The sequence below is a fragment of the Anser brachyrhynchus genome (assembly GCF_964034855.1).
Source record: "Anser brachyrhynchus genome assembly, chromosome: 1".
NCBI classification, from domain to species: Eukaryota; Metazoa; Chordata; class Aves; order Anseriformes; family Anatidae; genus Anser; species Anser brachyrhynchus.
Window position 1 is genome coordinate 81,964,395 of NC_137694.1, and position 23,762 is coordinate 81,988,156.

A 23,762-nucleotide genomic window follows, 5' to 3' on the forward strand; every position below is an offset into this window, starting at 1 on the left:
CAGAAATTCTAAGCTATCTTGGTACCACCACTTTCATTTAGCCTCTGAGTTGTTTTTAAAGGGGGTAAAAAGAACTTTAATTTGTCATTCTCCCCTGACTCTTTGTTGTAAGTCTTCTGTTAGACTTGGTTGTTCTCCCTTCTATTTTGCCACCGAATCAACAACAGTGGAAGACTGAAGAGTGCTATTTCAGGGTGTCCAAATTCTGTGATGAAAGGCAAAAAAAATATTCTACCGTGCAAAACAAGAAAATGGCTTTAGAAATCCTTCCTTCTCTCCCAAACACTAGCCGTTAATCTTCTTCCATTTATTGCATGACTGTATAGCTAAGAGAGAAAGAGAGACATTAGGGAGCAGCTTGACCGTGTGCCACAGTGCAGTGCAGATCTGCTGGGAAATAATATCTCTTGGTGCTCAGAAGAGCAGCACACCTTCTTCACATTCAAGTCTCAGCACAAGCTGAAATGAAAGGTGCAGTTAGTGCCACAAGGTTGAGTGGGAAAAATGAGAGAGGAAAAGAGAATGATTTCTTGAGGTTGTACAATGTCTTACTGAGGCCTGACGTTAACACAGAAGTTTTAAAGAATTTCTTACTCTGCACCCTGTCCTCATTTTCAACTCATCTCGCTAGTGCACTTCTCTCTCCCCTGTCACTTCCTTCCCTCCTTCCTCACTCCCTCCCCAAACTACCATCTCAGCTTGCTCACCCGTTCTGCAAAGCAGCTGCGTGGTCACATCCTGACAGAATAAGGAACTGCATTAACTGATGTGCCCTTGTGTGGTATACACTTTTTTGTGCTTAGTTTAGTTGCAAGCCAGTAGCAGTTGCACATCAGTTGGATAAACCTGAATTTAAAATGTTGAAGAGAAAACCATCCAATGTGTCTGATAAGGAGAAAAGCCAAAAACCAAAGGTAAGAATGTTTAACTGTTATTGTCAATGAATTATGACAGGAATTCTTAACAAGTTTTAAAAGGAATATTTAGGTACTTGAAAGGCCTAGGACTGGTTGTAATTCTGTGGAGTAGCTCTTAAGATTTTGCAGCCTCTACAGAAAATGTGGAGCTGAAAACCAAAACCTGAAGTAATTCAGGATTTCCTCAGCAAGTCCCTCTGTAGTATAATTTCAAGAATTTATTTTTATGTACTCTCTTTATAAATGTAATGATCTGATCCAAGAAATCATAATTCTGAAGCTGCTATAGCTGTGTTGAAGGGTCATGGTACTGGATGTTGTCTATCTGTGTATGTTCTGCAATAGGCTTTTATCAGAGACTCTCACAAAAGCTCCCTTTCTCCCTTGCACTTGTAATAAACGGATGATGTCCCAGGAAAGAGTGTGGGAAGTAGTGAGGGATTAGAAAAACTATATTTGGTCCTTGTTTTAATAAATTTGCTTTTGCATTACCATAACTAGAGGAGGAGATGGTACTTGGCAATCAGTGTTTGTCATCTTCACTTTTCTGGGAATGATTATACTTTCAGCTTGAAAAAAATACTCTGAATAAATTGATAAGTTGCTACACTGGACACTTTCTGCAATCTGGAATTGCAAGAAAGAAAGTGTGAGTTTTGGAAGATGCATAAGGGTACGTCCTGCCCTACAAATTTGCTTTAAGTCCCTGGACTTTGTGTAGAATAACCTTTCAAATTGTGTTGTGAGCCTTAAGAGAAATGGATGCTGCTAGATGTGAGCACTTCCATATCATTTTTTCAGTGCTTAAAATTTAAATAAGAGACTAGAAAACCCTTTTAGTATACGTCTGATTTCAGTAACTCAGTGTCTCTTAGTTTACATACCCATCTTCTCATTGTTTGGGAACACACCTCATATTGTGACTTCTGTATCCCAAAAGCTTATTGAAGACATTTTTTCAGAAGGAACGTCTTCTGGTTTTACATGGCATTGGCTTTTATATATCACATTTGCAGCTTTAGTCTAGTCTCTGATTCATTAACAATTAATGTTATATTCCATGGATTTTAAACAATTTTGAAGTCATTTTTCCATGGATTTGTATATCTTTTAAGCATTTCATTTGTTTATATGGTATCTATTTGCTTCTGTTCCATCATCATACTGTTTTTTAAAGGCAGGGAAGGAGTATAGTTAATATTGAATTACACTATAAGTGAGAAAGGGTCATGAGACCCTGTCCAATCATTATTTGCAAAATTCACTTTTGGTCACTCTCTACTTCCAGAATAATATTTTACTTAACAAATGGTCTGATTTTTTTTTCCACAAAGTTGGTTATTCATTCATGAATGTACTCCATGCTATTAAAATGCTGTCACTGTGGCTTCTCAAATCTCTGAATCTATGTGAATCTGCAAATATATATATATATTTATATATACACATGAAAGTCTGTGAACATTATATATATATATGGATTCACTGTGTGTGTAAAGCAGAGATAAAGAGAGTCTAAACACTTGACTGATTGTCAAACCTCCTGACATTGCTGGGCTGACTTAGTCTTATTTTAAATGTTTAACAAAAATTGGAAAGTCTTTGTGAAGTAGCTCAGGATCTCTTTCTGCCTTAATAGCATACTTTGAAACAGTTCATCTACTATAGTCCCACTTTTGCAAAGAACTGTGTAAACCTTCCACTATGAGAATCTTTTGCTGAATATGCTATTCACAAAAAGGTTGTGGGAGAAGACAGCTTCCGCCACCTCCTTCACACAGAATAGAAATTTTCGTTTGATGTAGCATGTTTCGAAACATGCACTGTGTAAGCAATGCAAATACCTAACTTGCTCAATACAGAATTGGGTAACATGGGATGCAGGTCTTCACCTCCCGACAGAAGTTACAGAGTTTCATAAGTGACTACTCTAGATGTCTTCCTGGCTACCCCCGGTCTGCATAGGCAATATTTGACGTCACCTTATACTCACAGGGAAGGATGTAATTGTCACTGTGGAGGTCTTGGGCTACCTTTCCTCAACTTTAGGTGGCTGTCTCAGATGTCCTAGTGTCTCCAGAGCAGACACATGGGGCTGACACATATGACACAAGACTTATGGGAAAGCCATAGGAGTGTTAAGTGAAAATGTGGTTTGCCACCTTAGACCCACAAACAGGACAACCAAAACATCTGTTTAGGCAACTCAGTCTTACCCATTGTGACCAGTTGTCTTTATCATATTTGTATGAACTTTTGTGCATCAATTCAAGTGTTTCACCTTGATTTTCTTTTTAATCCTTTTGTTTTTATTACATTCTAATGTGAAATTACCCAATGTCCATGAAGAGTATGTGGTTATGCATTTTGATAAAGAATGCCATGCACAGTTGGTGTTAAAACCTTTCCCCTGGCAATTCACTGTCCCTCTATAGAGCCACTAGTAGTGGTGGGCAGGTCAGTGGCCAGTGGAGGACTAATACAGATTTTCACTTATCTAACTGCCAATTCTCTGTTTGTAATACATTTACTTTATTGTTGTGGCATTTTAGAGAATTCTGCAAATGTGCTAGGTGCTACATAGATAAGAAATATCATCTTGCAGCTCTCAGTGTCTTCTATCCAAAGGTTGATATTTGTCCATTGCCATGAAATACTAGTGTTGCAGTTTTTCCTTATACAGCAAGGATTACTATAGCACTGCAGACATGCTTAATAACTTTATTGCATATCTGGCAGCTTTTGTATATGTGTGGATATGTATGTAACTACTATATGATTTGTATGTAAAGTAAATAATGAATGTAATAAACATTCATTTTTGAGCAAAAAAAAAAAAAAATCTAAACCTGGTGTTATCCCAGAGAACATGGGGAGATAAATATTTTCAAAAGAGATAATGAAAGGATTCTGATCATTTGCTAATGTTTATCATTGTAGCTGCACATACTGCTGTGGATTTATATGTTTACTCCTTGTACAGCAGCTGAGAACCTAGGCAGTTGAATTGTAAAGGAACAGTCCTAAGGCATAAAAATACACTGCCTAATATTGAAGAAATTCAAACTTATTGAGGGGTTAAGCTCTCTATTTCAAGCCTGTCCTCTTTCTAATCCAACCTGTCTGTCTGTCCAGGTCCTTAAATGACTTTCTATCACAGTACAGCATGAGCACTTCCCATGAAGAGCACTCTCAGCGCATCCTTTCAGAACTCACCTGTCCCCTTCACTTTTCTGTCAGCCTGGACGTGATTCGGTTTATGTGGTGCAGCTGTTCTGATCCACAGCTCAGTATTATTTGTGGGCAGGTGAGGTCAAACAAACTAGGACTTGCACATAGCATGATCATGTTTGTGGCACTGATCACCGGAGTCCGCCTTGGCCCCGGCAGCTCGCTGCAGCCAGAGCGGGTCCCCTGCATTGCTGGAGGGGCAGGTGCAGAGCAGCAGAGTGTTGTAGCAAGGAGCAGGAGTGAATGCTTTTACCAGATGTGCTTCAGCCATGAGGTGGTGTACTCTGTCCCACCACCGCTTGGAGAGCTGGGAGGAGGAGAGCAGTTGACTTAGAGGATAAACCAAAGACCCCTGAAATCGCCTGGATTTTATCCTCTTTGGCCCTTATGGAGGCGTTACAGATCTCTGTGTATCTGGGGAGTGGCACAAAGTAGATTTTAAAAATGGTAAGAAAATCATTTGGAGAATTTATACAGGCTCTAGTCTCCTCTTTTATGTGCTTCATGCAGTACCATACAAAAAATAAAATAAAATAAAATAAAATAAAAACAAAACACTATTACAGCATTTTTTCAGCTACTCCTCTTTCCACTTTTTGGTGTTTTACAGTTTTGACCAGGTGTAAATGACAATGGAAGTTGCAAACTAATCAGTAAAATGTCCCTGCACTGTGCTGCTCACTTCATACAATGTAATGTGCTGTGCGGAAGCTATTCTTATTTTTCTCTCAAATTCCTACAGACATAGCAAACTTGAGAACAGCCTGATGATTCTTGGCTTTACTTCAAGCTGAAGCAAACACGACTTTGTGCCATTTTTTCCTGGCTTTACTTTCTGGAAAGTCTTGTGTCATTATTTTACATGACAGATGATCTATGTTTATGCTAAAGGTTTGAGACATTTTTGTTTCCTTTTTCTCATTCGAAACATACTCTATGTGTGGAACCTGGCTTACTTCTGGTGTAAGACAATTCAGGGTCAATGCCTGTGTATTTTGTTTAGGCAAAAATATGTCCAAGCTTCTAATTAAATCAATATTCACTTACTAAGGTGATAAACTATTATTTATTTTCAGGGCTATAATAAAATAGTGGCAAATCCAGTGGAGGGAAATATTTTAATGCACAACTTTGTCCCCTAGTAGTATTTTATATTATTAATTTTCCTTTTTATAAGCATTATTTGAAACCCTGCCTGCACAGAAATCAATGCACGTTTTTACCATAGATGTAATGAGTCCGGGATTTCTCTTCTGTATATATTCTTCACAGAAGGCCTGATACTTATCCTGAAAAACATATAATTGAACAAATTAGCTGTGATCCTATTGATTTCTGTGGGATTTGTCATCTGTGTAAAGTTTATCACTTGCCTGTGTTTGAAGCCTGTAGTGCAGACAGATACTACAAGCAAGTTTTTCGGTGCTGCAGTTTTCTTAGACAGTGGCTTGTGCAGTATTCGCTAATGCGGAATATTTACTAAAGAAAATAAAATAGAAAATAAGTACAGCAAACCTAAATACCAAAAATAATTCAAGACAATTAGATCATCTGTGGGACAAGATCTGCAGTGAAGAGATTGTGCAATGCTAATGAATATTAACTAGGATTTATCCTTGAGTGGGGAAAGCTGAGGGGTTTAATTTTATTTCAAAGGTAAAGACTGGTAGAGTTCTGAAAATAGCGAGTTTTAAATTCTTTCTTTCTCCCTGAAATTTTGAGTGTATAATAAATGAGCCACTGCTAATGTCACAAATGCTAATTTTCACAGCCATGACTGAAGTGATGTTCATTTCCATTTGCATTTAATTCTAACAATGATGAGAGGTGATGAGTTGATGATAAGCTATTTTCACCATACTGCCCGCTGTGCAAATTTATGCTTGTAGGCAAAGATGACACATAGTTCTGTCATTAAAGGTCTTTACTCCATTGCCTCTTGAAGAAACACTGTTTGTCAAAATCCATTTGAACTCTGTTAAATAAGCAGAAACAGATGACATCTGGGAAGTAGTTTTGAGAATCTGGATCGTAGTGGAAATACCTGTGGGCCTTTATCAAGGAAGGGTTCAGAGAAAGAAAAAATTATACTAGTAATAACCATGTATGTGCAGATGGGGAAAAAAGGGGTTGCAGGTTACACATCAGAAGGTGTTTCCTGTCTCCCTCAGACTTTGTAAAAAATTGGAACAAGGTTAGAGTTAACCCTGGGGTATTTTTCTTGTGTGAGTGGAAAGTTCTGCAGTGATATTACTGCTCCTCTTACCTCTGTTATTTTTCTTCCTTTTTCATATCAACATCTTGTTTCTAAATATTGATTATCATCCAAAATTTTCTTTTTCCTTTGGTTTACAGCAGGCCCATAGAGATTTTTGTTTGTTTGTTTGTTTGTTTCAGACTGTTTCCTCACTTACATGGTAGCATACCTCTTTCAAAATAAGATTTTGAAATTTCTGGAATTTTGTTTTCTCACCAGAGAGTAAGTAAAGGTCCAGGGTCTTTGTTTTGAAGGAACAACTATCTTTCTCCTCCCCTTTGCCACGAGGCTGAGTAGGATATCCAGACTCCACATTCTGATTCTCAGATCAATACAAAGGATCATTAAGGACTCACACAACTCTTGACTAGCTTGCATGCAAAAAAAATAAAAAATAAAATAAAATAAAATAAGATAAAATAAGATAAAATGTTCAAAATTCAGGCCATTTCTTATTTATTCCCTCACTTGATTTACCTTCTCTACCCAGGCTTAAGCCCTTAGATAACAAGATATTCTAAAACAAGTGAGAGCAAATTTCCTGAAGGGAATATTTTTACACTAATGTGAATTTTTCTTAAAAACAAACAAACAAACAAAACCAGTGCAATTCTTTCTTTGTTTTTCTAAGCAAGGAATGACATTTCAAGAAACATGTCTGAACTACATTCTCCAGCCATTTCTGGAAATCTGATTAGCAACCACAACAGTTATAACTGTACTCTCTGATAAGTACTGTAGCACAAATACCAAGGTGATATAAATCAGCATTAGTTGCCTTCTAATTCTTTAACTAGCTTTATAAATCATTCAACTTACTTCAATACTGTGTTTCCAGAAAACCCAAAATACTCTTAAATCAAACACTGGCCAGGTCGTTGTTTGTAAAAAACAGTAACTGTGTAGGGGCAGGACAGAGGATGTGGCCTAAAGTTCTTTGGAGGTTTCAATATCCTTCTAGTAACCTGTATTATTATATAAATCCAGACTGAATTTATAAAGCTGTCGCTGACAGGTATAAGCAATTTATGGGTGGCTACAAACACTTTAGCCAGAAGAATGAACCTCTTGCTTTGTTGGGCTGAAATCCCTGGCAAAACCCACACCAGGAAACGAAGAGAAGTCTTCTGGGCCTCTGTAGTCGCAATATCCTGTAAGCTTTATCTTCTGAAAGCTTGTAACAGAGACAGCAGAATTACTTCAGTTGTTAGAAGCAGTTTCACTCATTTCTACAAATTAGCAATGTCTGTGGTTTTGCTCTAGACATTTTTCTGCTTGGCAACAGGCTACAGATTATATATGCTCTGAATATTTAGCAAGTCCTTTAATCCATTGTAATGGAAAACTTTGTTTCATACATCAGATGAAGGAGTCTGTGTGCATGTGTGTTAATATTCCAGAGGATGACGAATGACCACCTATCTTTTTCCCAAGGGAAATCTTTCCTGTATTTGCATGCTCTTACCTTTCTAGGTGTTTATATCTTATTTCATTTACATAGCGGAAGAGCATCATCTTACTTTTTTTCTTCTTTCCAAACTTGAGGCTGAAATTCCAGCCCTAAGAGAAATCTGGAGAAGTTGAACTACTTCCATAAAGCTGCTTCTTTGACTGGATGTATTATGCATCGTACTGCCACTTTTTTTCCAGTATATCTTTGTATGTTTATTCCAAGGATACACAGAAAGCTGGATGGTGATTTCACTTGTACACAGACTTTAGGCTTCTTAGTTGCCAGTCCTAACATCTACTGGCATCTTTCTGGTATGCTGAACATCAGCTGCAAAGGGTCTGTCATTCCTAGCCATCATCCAGCATTTAGGCCAAAAAGAAAACCCTTCTCTGGGACAAAGATTTTGTGATCCATCTAATGTTTTGTGCCATTATGTCTCATGGATGGAGTTTTAGTTCTTTTCTTATACCTTTTATGCCTTCATCTCTTTTATCATCTTCACAAGAACAACCAAGTAACCTGACATATCTGTCCTTGTTTTTTACTGAGAATTGTAGGAAGTAGTGAGTTCCTCTTCTTGGTCATGTTGACCTCATTCAGAATGTGTGGTAAGTTTGCTGTTCTTTCAGGCATGTTGAAAGGTAAGCGATACTTGGGGCTAGTGAAATACTTGAGTACTTGGGTTTAAGATTTTCTGCAGGGTTTCTGGTGGCTTCTTCAGGAAAAACAGAAGCTCTGTAGGACTGCCATTCAACTAGAAAGCATGGAAAAGCTATGCTGTAATTTCATGTTTTCCCTCTGCCATTACGTTTAAGATCAAGATGGAGCTTTGTCAGTCAGCCTGCAGTAACAAGATAAAGAAATCAGCTTCACTTAGCAACAGCACAGCCAAATGCAGATGTGTAAAGAACAGATGACAAAGTAACCGAGGCAGCTGAATGAGTTTACAAAGCTTGACTCTCTGCTGCCTTCACCTGAGCAAAGTTGATGTTGAGCATTACCACTCATTAATTGCTTTCATTCTCCACAGCTGAACTGTATTTCTCTCATTCCTCTTTCTGTCTGCCTCCTTTTAAAGATCCTATGTTAAGTCTACAAAGTGCTTCACAGAACTGAAAAGGGGACATGGTTCACTGATGGATGAAAAGCTCAAAGCTTGTGTAGTGAGCGCATGTAATAGATGATGATGATGGTACAGCAGTCATCCAGCTCTAACCACAAGTACATAGCAAAGCTCTTCTGATATAGCCTGTTGGGGTACTTCCATGATTTTCTTCCTGTCTCTCTAATAGAGCTTATATTTGTTTGATTAGTGAGAGTCTCTGGGTCATTGTGTCAACCTGGAAAAAAATGCTTGAAAACTATGTGTTTGGGATTTTGGATAGTATCTGAAGGAATGGGAGAAGTAGACATGTTCCTGCTATTCATAAAAGTTTAAAACCTTGTAGATAATGCAATCTCCTTTGCAGCCATAGGACAGATTTGAGAAGGATTTGGAGTATGGCCTTGTTTTGAGGCTTCATATAACTCCTCAAAGCTTTCATGGCTACCTGTTCCTTGAAGGCATCATCTCATTTGTGTCTCTCAGTTATGCACGATTTTCATGGAGGTTGCAAGAGCTTAGCCTCAATTTTGTCAGGCATCTGAAAGAAAACACAACCCAAATGTCTAGTGAATTTGTTTTTCATGTAATGAAATCTCAGTCTTCTACTGAGTTGTGGTCACAGTAACCCCACTGCCACAGAGATAATCAGAGAAAGGGGAATTGATGATACTAGATGGGTACCATTTGCCATATCCAGTACCCCCACTGAGCTGTTGATTGTTATTTGTTCCTTTCTGATATAAAAATGACCTGAACAGAATCAGGATGCTATCTTGCCTTCAGGGAACTATATTTATTCTCTCCCCACCCCGTCACCCCAGGATTGCAGTGATAGGACTTATGCTACAAAGAAAGCCCAGAATCTCACATACCATATCGTGTACACTAAGAGGTATTCTTAGACAGTTCTAAATCAATAGAAAACTCTGAATTAGAAACCTTATTTCAGCTGATGTACTGGTCCAAAACAAGAAGCTCATTTTATTTATTTATTTATACTCAAATTTCTAACAAACATTTAGGATTCCCATGCATATTTTTTGCAAGCAAGCATGTCTGGGTTTTGAAGTTTACAAGGCTGCAATGAAATGCAAAGTATGTTTTCTTCAACTGGACGATGAAGATAACTTTGGCCAGTTGATGGCAATAAGCCAACATTGGAGCTCAGCTTTCTGACAAGGGAGGATATATGAAGGAAAAAAAGCGTGGTGACACTGGTCATCATTTTAAAGGAGTCAAAAGTTAACGCACTGTAATGAGTATAGTCTTTTGTTTGATTTTTATTGTTCTCCAAGATAAAAATAATGTAAATAAATGGACATATAGATTTGATGAAACACTAAAATTCACAATGACTGATGATAGATACCACACTGAATTTTGCTTCTCCACTGCAGTGCATCTCCATTAAGGCAATTTCAGCTAATCTCACTATGGATTCATTAATCAAGTGCAGTCAGGATGTCTGAAGGAAGATAATGAGGGGGGGAAATTGACCTATTGTTTGGATCTTATTCTCCAGTAGTTAGTTTGTTTATCATGCTTTGTAATATTTGTATCCCGATAAATATGTTCCAGTTGCAATTAGTTGTAATAACAGATGACTAACACATTTCTATTTACTTGCAAGTTCAAAATGATTCCATAAATACATCAGTTAACTTTGTGTTCTCCTTTACATTACATGTCTACACAGATTTCCAGCCTGCAGTATTAGTTAACAGTGAAATGGGAATAAGGTGGACCAGTAACATTTAAAATCCACCCCCCCCCCCCCCCTTAGCCAAAGGTACAAGAATCCATGGAGACAAATTATCAAAGTCTTTAATTGTTTTCCTCTAAGCACTAACATCCTAAATCCATACTGCAGTATCAGCAGTCTCTTAGTGACTTCCAAAATTTCTCCTCTAAAGAGCCTAAGAAAAGATTTGTTCATTTTTTACTCATTTTTTACTCATTTAGGATTACATACAGTATATCTGCCCCACATAAAGCTGTCACTATATTACTTTAAAAAAAAAAAAAAAGTTTAGGTTCCAAGAGCCCAGTGGGGTTGGAGACTGCTGAAGATGGGAATGTTTATAAGCTCTGTGATATTAACTGCAGCACTCAACCTCAGGTGACATAAAGCATGCAAAAAAGAACTTTCTGTCAGTTTTATTATTTCTAAAAAGGTTCCCCTTGAAAGAGAAGAGTGACCTTGCTCTGCTGAGCTGACATATGCCACTGAATTAATGGCTAAGCTTTGCTGTAGGGAAGCTTGCAGAAACATTACAACTCCAATGGCTGAGTTTGCTGTGAACATTAATCAGAGGAACCAACATGATGTATCAAACACTCATTTAAAAGTAATAAAAACTAACTTCCTCTCCTCCCTCCCTCCCCCCCAAGTTTCTTAGAATTAGCTTATTGTTGGTCATTACCTGTTGTCAAGGATAAGGCTGCAGGACTGCAGTAAAACTTGTACAAGGGTTTTCTAAAGTTTGCTTACTCTTCAAAAAACCAAACGAGCTTTTGAGACGGTCAGATTTAACTGTGACTTAGAGGTTACTTTTTAATCCTGTTTCCCTTTGGAAGGTCATCTGAGGGAATATCTTCCGCTCAAAATGTGCCTCTCCTTAGCAAGGAAAGCAGCAGCTGCATTTCATTCACGGTGACTCCCATGGGAGCAGGACCAGCTCCCACATTGTGCCTGAATGAAGTGCAAGATAGGCAAGGAGTCTCTTGATGCCACCGTAATGACCCTTGCAAGGGATCTCGTATGGCTGTGGTACGACAGCCAAGTCACAGAGGCTCTGACCAAAGTGTCGTCCTTCCCATTGCACTGCAGGGCTGGCCATCGGCAGCTGCAGCCGCTTCTCAGCCGTGCAGAAGAGGACAGCAAGGCCGTCGGACATGCTGTGGCTCCCTGCGCTGTTCCACCTGTGGTCTTTGTACAGTATGATGAGGCGGTGGGGGTCCTTGCTGCTGCTTCTCTGCTAATGGGGGAATACCCCTGATAGCCACACAGAGGAGACCCCTGCCTCTTCTGGGAGGGGACGCTAGCCAAGCAGCCTGTTCCACTCCATGTGTGCAGGATGCTCAGGTCTCCCTGCAAAACTGACTCCTCGGGCACTTCATTCTTCTTGGCTCACCTTTTGGCACACGTATTTTCATCTTCTCTTAAAGCCCATCCTGCAGACCAACACGTGAGTGATTTCTCTCGCAAGAGAAATCCAACTGAGCCCTGCAAGGTCAGGGCCAGGATAACACCCAGCATTAATAATAGCATGCTGTATAAGGAAGTACAGAAAGGACTTTAATTGAAACAAGGCAATTCATTTTTAAAACACCAGAATTTGTATGCAAATTGCTGTGGTTCAGGAGGAGGAAGGTTCAGGAGAGAAAAGATGTTATTATTTAAGGGATTAAAGACCAAAGCCTGCAGTGCTTATGCAGTGTTTAGCCAGTCTTTGCTCACATAACACTCCCCTTCATTGTGGTCACTGTTTTGTGGAGGGTGGATTTCCAAGCTTGTCCCTCAGCGTTTCTGCCCATGTGTAAGTGAAGGATAAAAAAGGATAACAGTGCAGTAGAGGTGCACATCACGCCAAGTCCTTAGCTGTCATTTTCATAGCTCCTCTGAGTTTGTCACACATCCTTAACCTTCTTTTAAAGTCATTTTCTTTTCATGGTTTTGTGTGCCACTGAAAGTCACTTTTAATTAAATGTCATATAAATAATAAAGTCTTAATTACATAATTATTGCCAATACCTGTATGCATGCTCCCAGACTTGGCCAGGTTGCCAGAAGAGCACTTGGAGCTTTTTCTCACTGGGGGTGAGAGTGCTCTGCAGCAACTGGGCAGCAATGGTGCTGTTTAAAATGTACATTTTCTTTATCTCCAGTAAAAGTTCCCACCACACAGGGTGCTGGATGCTGTCACTCACTGACCTGAGCAGGAACACTTGAGCAGTTGGTTGTTTTATCTCCTTTTCCAAGTTAAGAAAAAGGGCTATAAAAAAATCTATATCCCCAGTCACCGGCTCCAAACACTGATTGCAAGGATCCAAGTTCTGCAGTGGTAAACGAGAATTCAAAGAAAGAGGAGTTGTAACCCCTCCTGTCCCCCCTTGTACATTTTGCAAAACTCGGCTGCAGAAAAGATATTGTTAGTGCTACTAACAACCTTTCTTAAATTGCCTTCTTACTTCTTTCCTCACAAACTTGCTTCACCAGCACGATGCACTTTTATTTTTGCCAGGTGAAATCACCTTTTTTTTTTGCTCAGACTTCCTATGTGGCCTGCCTCTTCCCAAGGATGGCTTGCAGAAATGGGCCCCCACCCTGTGGAGCCCTGCACCCTGCTGTAATGGCAGTGGCCCCTGGCTCTCTGCCCTGCACTGGGTGTCCTTGGGTCAGGTCCCTGGCCGCACTGCCTGCTGTGTGTCACCGTCGGCTTGGGCTGTAGAGGCTGAGGTTGGTGCCAGCCAGGGGCATTTATAACAGGGCTGCTCGGAATTTACTTCCACGAGTGAAGTTTGTTGACCTGGGGAAGTGTTAAGTACGACTGACTCATTATTTTACACAGCTTTAAGTTTCTAGTTATTTTTTGCTGTTAAAATTAGGGTGCTTGCTCTGAACCTTCAAGGGAGGAGCCTTGCTCAAAGCCCACCCTGCTCTCCTCGCTCCCTACCTCCATGCAGACCACGAATAGCAGGCCATGCTAACAACCGGAGTCTTTTATAGAGTCATTTTTAAGCCAGTTAAAAATGCCATTTCAGTAGATTGCCCTATTTGAGTTAGCAAGAACAAGCTGTATCTTTTTTATTGCTTTTGACTGGCGAAGTACAAGGTTTAGGCCATGTTTCGGTGGGCTATAAAGTTATATTAATAGCTTGGTTAGTGGTCAGATGTTCTATATGTGTAAATAATGTGTAAATAGGAAAAATCCCTGAGGTAGGGAGGTTGTGATGTCCTTTCTTTTTTTTTTTACTTCTTTGTTACACTTTTAAGAGTTACTGAATCATGTATGCAAATACTCATTCTTTATACAGAAGTGAGAGGGGTTTTTTTTTTTGTTGTTCTACACAGAAAATCCCAAAAGCTAAAATTTACTATCTTGCCTTCTGGGAATGTAGGAGAGAATTTTCTTTGACTATCTGTGCAAGAAGTAAGATAAGCTAGCAGAGTGGTTATATTCATCCCCACTTTGGTAGTTTGTTATTTCATTCCCAGTAGAGTATCCTGATTCTGAAGGGACTGGGACCAGCTGAGAACAGGTGAAATGAATCAGATCCTGGGCTCCACTTATCACCATTGATCAGAGCACTGTCCTCTTGGGAGCTGCTGTGGCTTCTTCTGAGCAGAGAGGGAAGAATACAGGTGTATAAGGCAGGAGAGGAAATTGGGCAACACACTGAGCTCCCTTTTTGTTACTCAGTGACTGCATTTGCCCTTGCACAGCTTACATGGTCTGGGTAGTCTAAGGTTGAATGGAAGCTAAAAATGAAAATGCATGGGGGAATTTGAAGAGATTTACTTGAGCAAAAGGGTCAGCACAAAGCCATTGCATCATGCTGGACTGAAATTCTATTTTGAATAGGACTTGAAGTAAAATGTAATGAGCCAGAATTTCTCACAGCAGGGATAGAGATCTGTGAGCAGTCTAAATTGTCCGAAGGAAGACATGAGATGAATAGCACCCAGAAAGATTATTTAGCAGGATGACTGCTGTTAGTTTTGGCTCAAAGTTTATCCTTAGACACGGAGAAGCTCTGACTAGTTTATCATAAGAGCTGCCTGACTTTCCTGATGATATCCTCTACAATGGAAGGGTGTTTTATAACAGAAAGACATGTTTTGCAACATCTCTTTTTGCTGTTGTTTTTCTATTTGTATACCATACCCTTTTCAGGGGAAAATGATAGTCTATTTGCAGACAAACCAGATCACAAACTGCAGACTGTCCAAATTAAAATAAACAGTGATTAGATGCTGTTTACCCCTCAAAAATGATTAAATAAAGTTCCCAAATTTCAGGGAACTGAAGATAAGAAAAAGATTGAAGAAGGATTTAAAATATTGAAATGTCTGTGACATTTTCCATTATGCTAATTAGGTATACCAGAGGGGAAAGGATAAAAATTAGTGCATTGACTTGTAGAAATTATTTGATCGGTCATTATGTGGAAAAATAAGTGTTCTCCCCAGGTCCCTGCCCATGCCTCCATTAGATTTTATTGAGCAAATTAATATTTGCTTAACGTATCCATTGGTATCTCTTCCATGAATCCAGCCAGCAAAATCACTTAATCTTATAGGATGCTGAACACTGGTATCAAAAGTCAATAGCGTATATTCTCCTAGCAGCTTTGCATTTACTTTAAAAGCTTCCCCTCAGCTGGAAAAAAAAAAAAGGCCTGGCCTTATCTTCACAGGGTAGGTGTTCCCTGACACTAATACAGTGACTGAAACTACTGAAAGTCATCGTCCTGCTCCCCTGCAGCCCGTAGCTCCTAAATCTGCCTTTTGTTATCAGTATAATGGGGTTGAATACATTTTTAAAAGGTGGTAGCTATTGATTACTTAATGGAAAAAGTTAGTATAGAGAAGTGCTGAAGCAGCCCTATTTAGTACTCTCCAGTGCAACAAGACCATTATCTAGAAGAGTGGAAATCATTCTCTAACCCTTATTAATATTTAATAGGGATGAAACAACACTGAAATATACTACAAAATAGCCCAAGGCTTCTGCCCACGTAGGATATAAGGTTGTTTCAGGGGTCAAAAAAGAATAACTGATTTCCCTGTGCTCAAGCTGTTTATAGGTAAGACCAACAATAAACAATGTTTTTCCTCTTGTTCCTTTTAAAGTATTTGCAGCACATCTGCACTTTAATATACAGTTATTCCTACTAGACATCTTCAAGTGATTGAATGCAACAGAAAGGTCAGTGTATGTTTAGAGATCACTGTGTGAGACTATTTTATACCTTCCCAATATTGCTGTGATTCCCAGCCTCTCGCTCCACGCTTCAGGGCACATTTGGCTGGGTTGACAAGCCAGTGAAAGGTGTTAATCCTGTCTAATAGAACCATAATCCTTAGGGCTGTGTTTTTATATCATACTATTGAGCTAACCTCTTGTCACAGGATATTGTCCATCTAGTTAATAGCAAATTTATATACGGGAATTTTAGATAAAATTAAAGTGGACAGTCTAAATGGTCCTTTTCAACTTCACAGGGTAAAAACAAACAAATAAACCACAATGTTTACCCAACAGAGATTTTCTGTGAGATTACAATCAATTAAGAGCAGAGATGTGCGGTTTTTCTTTTTTTTTTTCCTTTTTTTTTTTTTTCACCTCAGTGAATAGTAAATGTCATTTTACTTGTCCAAAAACATTCACAAATCTGGGTCAGCTTCTTCAAATAACCTTTGGCTGGAAATATTTTTCAGGTTACATAGGCCTAGAAATGTTAGTGGGAAAAAAAAAAAAAAAAAAAGGTGTTATTTCTTCTCCTCTCAAGCTGCAATGGTTAAAACACTGACCCAAAATGTGGGCACACTTTCTTCTCCTATCTGGTTGTATTCAGGCCTCTCCCACTGCTATGTCCAAATTATTTTTTTATTTATCCGGGGATGCGGGGGGTTGTTAATAAATAAGTGTGGTTGGAAAAACAGGGAAATGAAACGGTGGGGAGTTTTTGTTTTCAGTTCTGTTCCAGGAGAGGCAAATTTTCTTCTTCAGAAATAGAGACTTAAGACAAAGTATTTTCACGTGGCTTCTAGTTGCTTTTCTTTGTCTTATTTTTTTCCCCTCTGCAAACTATTTGTAGTTTAAAAGTGACTGTGTGTAAGAGAGAAAGAAGCTAATACGTGTAGTAACCTTGTGATTTATGAGCAGGGACAGAATAAGATGGGGTCCTTCCCGGATGGAAATACTCAGGGGAGGGGTGTGTGTGCTCATCATAGCTGGTATCGTTTTGATAAACTCCTTCCTTAAGACCAGACCACAGCTGTGAAGACTGAATGTCAACTTGTCACCCTGTACTGCGTCAGGAGTATGGCAGCATTACTGCTGAGTCTCTCACAGGACTAACTACTGCCAGGAAAGGAGAGTGTAAGGAGACAGAGCAGTGAACAGCATCTTGGTGACTGTGGGCAGAGGGGCAGAGCAGGCACAGTACTGTATCAGCACTCAACAAGTCCCCAGAAGCTGAAATTTTTACTTAGGTGTCAGCTCAAAATGGTCTGTGGTCTTCCAGCATTTCAGAGCACGTCACTTCAACAGCATTACTAACCCAGTCATCTGGATAGGGACCTGGAGAGCAGGCAAAGTAAGGGCAGCATTTCCTAAAGCACTCAGTGTTTGTGTCTTTCTGCTCCTTTTACATTTGTGGAGAGATTTCCCCTTAGCTTCACTGGAAGCAGGTTTATACCAGCATTAAGCATGTCTGCAACACAAAAGCAGGCAATTGGATCAGCTATTAAACAAATCCTTTTCTCCTCCTCTTTTCTTGCCCAATGGATGATCCACCTCAGTATCCTTTCAAGCTACCTTACCTGGTAGAGAAGATGTGAAAGTTGAAATGGTAGAGCAATGCAAGGAGCTAGCAGGTCCTTTTCAAGCTTGCAGGTTTCCTGGATAACAGTGAAAAGAGGTAGCTGGCGATGCCAGGGGAAGAGGGCACGACAGGCGTGTTAGAAACCAGGGGAAGAGAAAAAGAGGGCTCGTGTGGCTGGGGGGAATGTAAGCAATGGAGCAAGGAATCAGTTTGGTTGAAATCATGTAGGCAAAGTAAATGGATGAATAAATCCAGAACAGTCTGTAACCAGGTAGTCTGAAATCACTTGTTAAATCATTCAAGATGTGCAAACAGTTTGTGGTTTGCTATTTAGTTCAATGTTGATTTTTCTTTTCCTCCAGGAGGAATTTTGAACACTTAGAAATAAACTGAGATGATATTGCATTGTGTATAATAGTAAGCCCTACTCAAGAAATCTGACACTGCATTAAAATACATTCGTTTTTTATGTAAGGGTAAAGAGTTTAAAAAAAAAAAAAATTCATTCCAGACTTAGCATTGAGTACTGGTGCAGATGTAAAAACAAGACCTTAAGGACTCTGTATAGTTGATAAATGTCCAAACTCTGGCTGATACTAGGAGCAAACTTAAAGGCATCTCTGACTTGTCATCAACAAAACTGTGGGGCCTGCCTGATTATTCTGTTACTCCTCCACAACATACACATTTTGGACAAAATGCATTCACACTACACAGTGGCCCTTGACTATTCCTGTTGGTAAAGAATCATGGACAGTATCCACAGCCATGAAAGTAAACTATAAAAATTGAAAGGTTTCCATGACCATAACCAGCTCTATGGCTCACATAATACTTATGGAAATAGCTTTTTTATTTCTAAGCTCACAGACAGCAATCTAACCCAGAAGTAACTCACAGATATCTGTGTATATTTATGTGAAACTCATGAAAAGAACTCGAATCATACCCTTTATCTAATTTGTATTTGAAGCAGTATTGTTTCTCTTATTGATTTTTCTGTTTCCAGCAGTACAGTAATACTTATTTTCCATATAGTCACCTCCTCGTTTGTTTCCACTGGGTGTAGCAGTTCTCAGTCCAATGACTTGAAAGGAATTTTTAACATAAATCAGTGACTTGACAGCTGTATTTAAGTCTTCAAAACAGAAAATAAATAAATAAATAAATAAATAAATAAATAAAACCACCATCAGTGATTCCAGGTTTGTCTTCTCTTTCTTTACAGCGCACAAGTAGTTTTGGAAGCTTTGACCGTTTCAGACATCACTCAGTATCAAAGACAGATGATTCAGCTGAGGTTTGTATCACACAAATTTTTACTTTCTTCAGATCTCTTTCCCATAACAGTTGTGCAAAAAACATTGGGTAACTATTGTATAAATTCTACACCGGTGCGAACTTGTCTTATGTATCTGGATCTGTCTGGATGATTGAGTTCTTGCCAAAATGAACAACAGAATCACACTTAAACTTTCTTACTTTGGTGTGAAGATTAGAAGCAAGTTTTCAAAAAAGACAAAAGTGCACTTTGTTTTGGTGTGTTCCCGAAGTAACCAACACATGTATGCAGACTACAGATGTGTCATTTTTGTTTTCAAGCAACCTGTATAAATCCCCTCAATTCTTGTTTGGATTAAAGACAATTAACAGAGGGAAACAACAATTCCAGAAAGATATATATTTTATATTTTTTTTTCTGTCATTTGCAGTGCAGGGGTGTGCTGCAAACCTCTTTAGGTATATTATTCCCCAGGAAAATGGCTGTGACTAACTTTTGTCATCCTAACTGCATTGGTGTCCTTAATATTATTCTGTAATTCTCATTCCTCTGTACCAAATTATATTTTCTTGGTGAGTTGTTTCTTACATTTTTATTTCAAATCAGGTTTCTGAACTGGAGACTGTAAGTGGTGTTGGAGATGCAGTACAAACCAAAGCAGCAAGTAATGGAAGAAGCCTGGGTAAGAAGATGAGAGCCATTTCCCTTACCATGAAGAAAAAGATGGGCAAAAAGTACATCAAGGCACTCTCTGAGGAGATGGTAAACACGGCTTAAGAATCTTGTATTTTGTGATAATGCATATGAAGTAACAATGTTATGTACATTTTTTCCTGTTCTTGTTTCAAGCATCTATCAGTTATTAGATTCTATGAAAACATGGTTAAAAGTACTGAATTAAAACAACTTATACTATGTATGCTTTCTTTCCTGTGCATGCTAATGTACACACACATGCACATAAACAAGTACAGCATCACACAGTAAGGGCTCAAGTTAGACCTAGGAGTTTTACGTCATCAAATTTTACTTTGTCATCAAGGAGAATTTGTATAAGTATCACAAAACATCTCCTGATGTGAACACAGGGGAGTATTGGATGAACCCAGTCATCAGTCTGATACTCAGCCCGTACAAAACGCTTCATTTGGAGAATTTGTCTTTGAATACAAGATTTTTTTCCAAAGTCCATTTTGTAGAGGTCAGCCAGCATCCTACAGCATGACAACTCATATGCTTTATCTGCTTTTCTCTTATCTACTATGTGAAGCTATCTTTATTAAATATAAAAAACATATAATCTGTTTTACCCACTGTAAACCCTGTTTCCTCATTATTTTGTGTCACTGAGTTCCAAATTTTAAAACACATAAGGAGAAAGGATCCCTAAAAAATCTAGCTGGTCTGCATCTTATCTCATACATGTATCAACACCAAATAACTAGGAAAAATAAACATGAAACTTCCCAACTAGAAAAAATAAAATAAAATAAATAAAATAAAATAAAATAAAATAAAATAAAATAAAATAAAATAAAATAAAAAGTTTAACAGTTTTGGAGGTCAAAGACAAGAATTCCTAATTTGTTACCTTAATTTCTATTTTTCGCTAAAATTCAGCAAGTTGCAATCCATGAATTTTATACTATGAGAAAGAAAACTCATTTCAACATTTACCTTCTGCACATTTACAGAAACTATTCACATGACAGAAATTCAATGAATTACCTGGCTGGACTCACATATAGTGTGATCTTCATACCTGCAGTAGATGATGACCAATGATATTGGTCCACTGATTAATCTATGGCTTATACCGATGATTGGTGTAACAAGCTCTGTCCTTGCTGAAAACCAATATAGTCTTTCATTTCAGTGTTATGCCTTGTATGTACCTGTATGGGTCTCCGTACATACAGTGTCATATTCACTTGACTTCATCAGTCACCTGATGGATGATTAACATTTCCGCAAATGTGATGTAACATCCTAAGTACAAGAGGGTAGTAGGCACATTGAAAATGTGATGCAATCTGCTGAAGAAATTCCTTCTTTTGAGAGCTCAACATTATTTTACTTAGTTGTTACATCATCCCTAACTTATCGGTGACTGAAATACAGGCCTTCTTGTTTTGAATTTGTTAAGTGTGTAAGCTGTGATTTCTGAGGTGTGATTTAATGTCATAAATTAAATCCAGGAACAGATTTTGTACACCATTAGATTTTGTGAGAGAAAAATGCATCTGTTAATTCTGCAATGCATGGGATTCTGAGGCCAATGTGTAGGTTAAGCAAGGTAGTGAGTATGGTGCTAAAACATATTGATGCTGTACATGTGTGCAAGCCGTCTCTGGAATGCCCTTGCTTGTGTGCCAGCATACCTCTAAGTGCCCATGATTTTCAGAGGCTCAGTACAGAACACAGGTGTGTCAGCAAGGCCTTCACCATGAGTTTTCAGAATTAAAGTTTATATTTCTTCCTCAGAAAATCAGAAAAAAAACATCTTATTTGGCTACCTACAAATTTCTCATTATAAGCCTTTGTTCTGTTGTAATATATTGCAGTCTTCTGAGATGGAGAATCACTTGAGAAGAAGTGAAATTAAGTGAGTGGGGCAGAGAGGAGATAAGTGATTTCCCCAAGATCATGGTGTTGGGATTGGGTATCCTTAGTACTAGTCATCAACTCCTAAAATGCTTTCTCTCTTGGAGTGGTTCTTAATAAAATGTAGTTATGAATAAATCTCCAAGTGCAATGATGACTGAAAATGAAAAATAAAAAAAAAAGTTTGACTAAAATAAATCTTAGGGTAGTTAACATCTGATTTTTCTTTTAAAGAATGAAGAAGAAAAAGATGATAGTGACCCTGGTAGTGGAATACACACTGAGAAGGGCTCCATAAAAGCCAGTGACTCTATGGAAAGTCTCTACAGTCTGAACAGTGGTCAGAGCTCATCTAGTAAGTACAAGATATCCATACTTCTTATTCAGTCCCTGGTTCAATGTTGTTATTGCTTAAGACTGAGGTATCAGAGCTGGTGATCAAAAATGTGGTAGTAGACAGCTCTTCAGTCTGGCAGACAAAAATATAATCTGATCAAATGGGTGGCAGCTAAGGTATGCCTGAAATAAGCTGAGTGTTTTTAAGAGTGGAGATATTAAAAGAAGTAAAAATATAATAACACTAACAACAACAACAACATGGATTACAGTGAATGATGTTGGTACATACACCATGAATGTTTCTGGGAGGGTAGCACTGCTGGGGTGCTGGCACCCACAGAGTTGCAGTTCCTGGGTGCAACCACACAAGCATCCTCTCTGCGGATAGTGGCTGTGAGTTCATTTTTCACTCTGTGGATGTGAGACAGACAATGTGAGATGTCTGTCTGAGATGACAGGTGACGGGAGCCTGACCTGGCAGCTTCAGATCATGATGCAGAGACACAGTCTACTTCTCTGAAATCCCACTGAACCCCCACACCCAACGGAGTATTCTCAATTGGAGGATGAACGAATCTCTGATGAGAGGTGCAGTTTGCCTCAACATATCTTCAATTGCTCTCCTGTGGACAGTCCCTGGGCAGCAGGTCACAGCTGTCCATGATGATATTGCTGTGCCATCACTGCTGACGTTACGTGAGCCATAAGTGGGGGTTTGAACTGCAGTCCTGGCTGTTTTCACTTAGTTGTTTATCTGGCACTGAGATGGAGCTGAGCACTTAAGCAATCACCTCAAAAAAAAAAAAATCATTTTCTGTGATGTGATTTGTGAAAATTATATACGGGAGTTTACTTCCAACACACTGCTGCTCTTATCTAAAAACATATTTGGATGCGATATTGCAGAGCTTGCTCAAATTTGCTTGAATTACTCTGCCGATATTTTATTGCTCAACTTGGATAAAATGACAGGCAGAAATGTTGATAAGATTAAAATTTTACTCTGCAATGCAGGTTCTTTTGATGTTTTAGCTAGCTCTGTAATGAAATAAAATAACTTCTACAGTACTTGTTTTCATTTCTCTGAATAAACAGGAGAAGTTCAGCAAAATTAATTCTCTAAATTGCACTTTCAGAGTACATGTTATTAATCTGCAGAGGTAATATTTCAAAAAAGTCTGTAAGTAAAATGTGTAGTCTATTAGTATCATCACCAGAAAAAGATTATTGTAGGGAAGATGTTAATGAAAGATTTCCAACCTATTTTCTTCAGTCTCTTGTAGTATGCTTTTTATTGAATGTATTTTTCCTGGAATGTGTCAAAACCATGTGGGGTATGCTCTTTCTTAATTCTGCGCTTTTGAACGCCTTCCTCTCTGCTGCTGTGCAGAATTGAATGTCTGGGCCCTAGGTGCAGGAGATCTCAGCTTCCACTTGAATCTCTTTAAGGTGGGGTGACCAGCTGCTCTGATGGAACGAGCAACAGGGATAGCCTCCGGTTTGATGATGAAGTCCCTTACAGTGGGCCATTCTGTGGTCGAGCCAAAGTGCACACCGACTTCACACCAAGTCCTTATGACACTGACTCTCTGAAAATTAAGGTAAGAAAACCACTGGAGGCATGTTTTAGATGTGAAGAATGTACTTGCTACAATATTTTTAACTGTTAAGCACATGCATCGCTCTAAAAGCAATACAGATCTGTTTTTGCAGTATTTCTGTAATGACTTAGTTCAGACAATGCTGCTAAGTCAGCTGCTGCTAAAGGCTTTTTAAGGCATAGGCCTCCAGGGAGGTACCTCATCAGTGTGGAGTACAGTACAATATTTCCTCACAGTAAAATGCATGTTGCTTCCCTAGGAGATCTGAAGTAAGAAAATCTAGAGTCTCATGGGGCATGAAGTTCCCTCCCCAGCTAGGTTGTGTCAAAATCTTGGTGGCACTCATTGTCTTTAATGGAAACAGCTCACTTTTCCATTAAGCCTTTATTTACTCACACTTTTGAACTATGAATTTTCTCT

General features: G+C 38.7%; 1 protein-coding gene across 1 annotated transcript in view; it reads left to right on the forward strand.

Annotated features, from left to right (window-relative positions):
- Positions 1 to 377: 377 nt before the first annotated feature.
- The window catches only part of LOC308201001 (SAM domain-containing protein SAMSN-1-like), a 36,213-nt gene continuing 12,828 nt past the window's right edge, over positions 378 to 23,762 (forward strand). Inside the window, exons 1-5 of the mRNA XM_080607705.1 lie at positions 378 to 914; positions 18,745 to 18,816; positions 19,405 to 19,560; positions 21,637 to 21,757; positions 23,191 to 23,342. Coding sequence (XP_080463831.1) covers positions 858 to 914; positions 18,745 to 18,816; positions 19,405 to 19,560; positions 21,637 to 21,757; positions 23,191 to 23,342 — 558 coding nt within the window. The 5' untranslated portion in view covers positions 378 to 857. The remainder of the gene's footprint in view (positions 915 to 18,744; positions 18,817 to 19,404; positions 19,561 to 21,636; positions 21,758 to 23,190; positions 23,343 to 23,762) is intronic.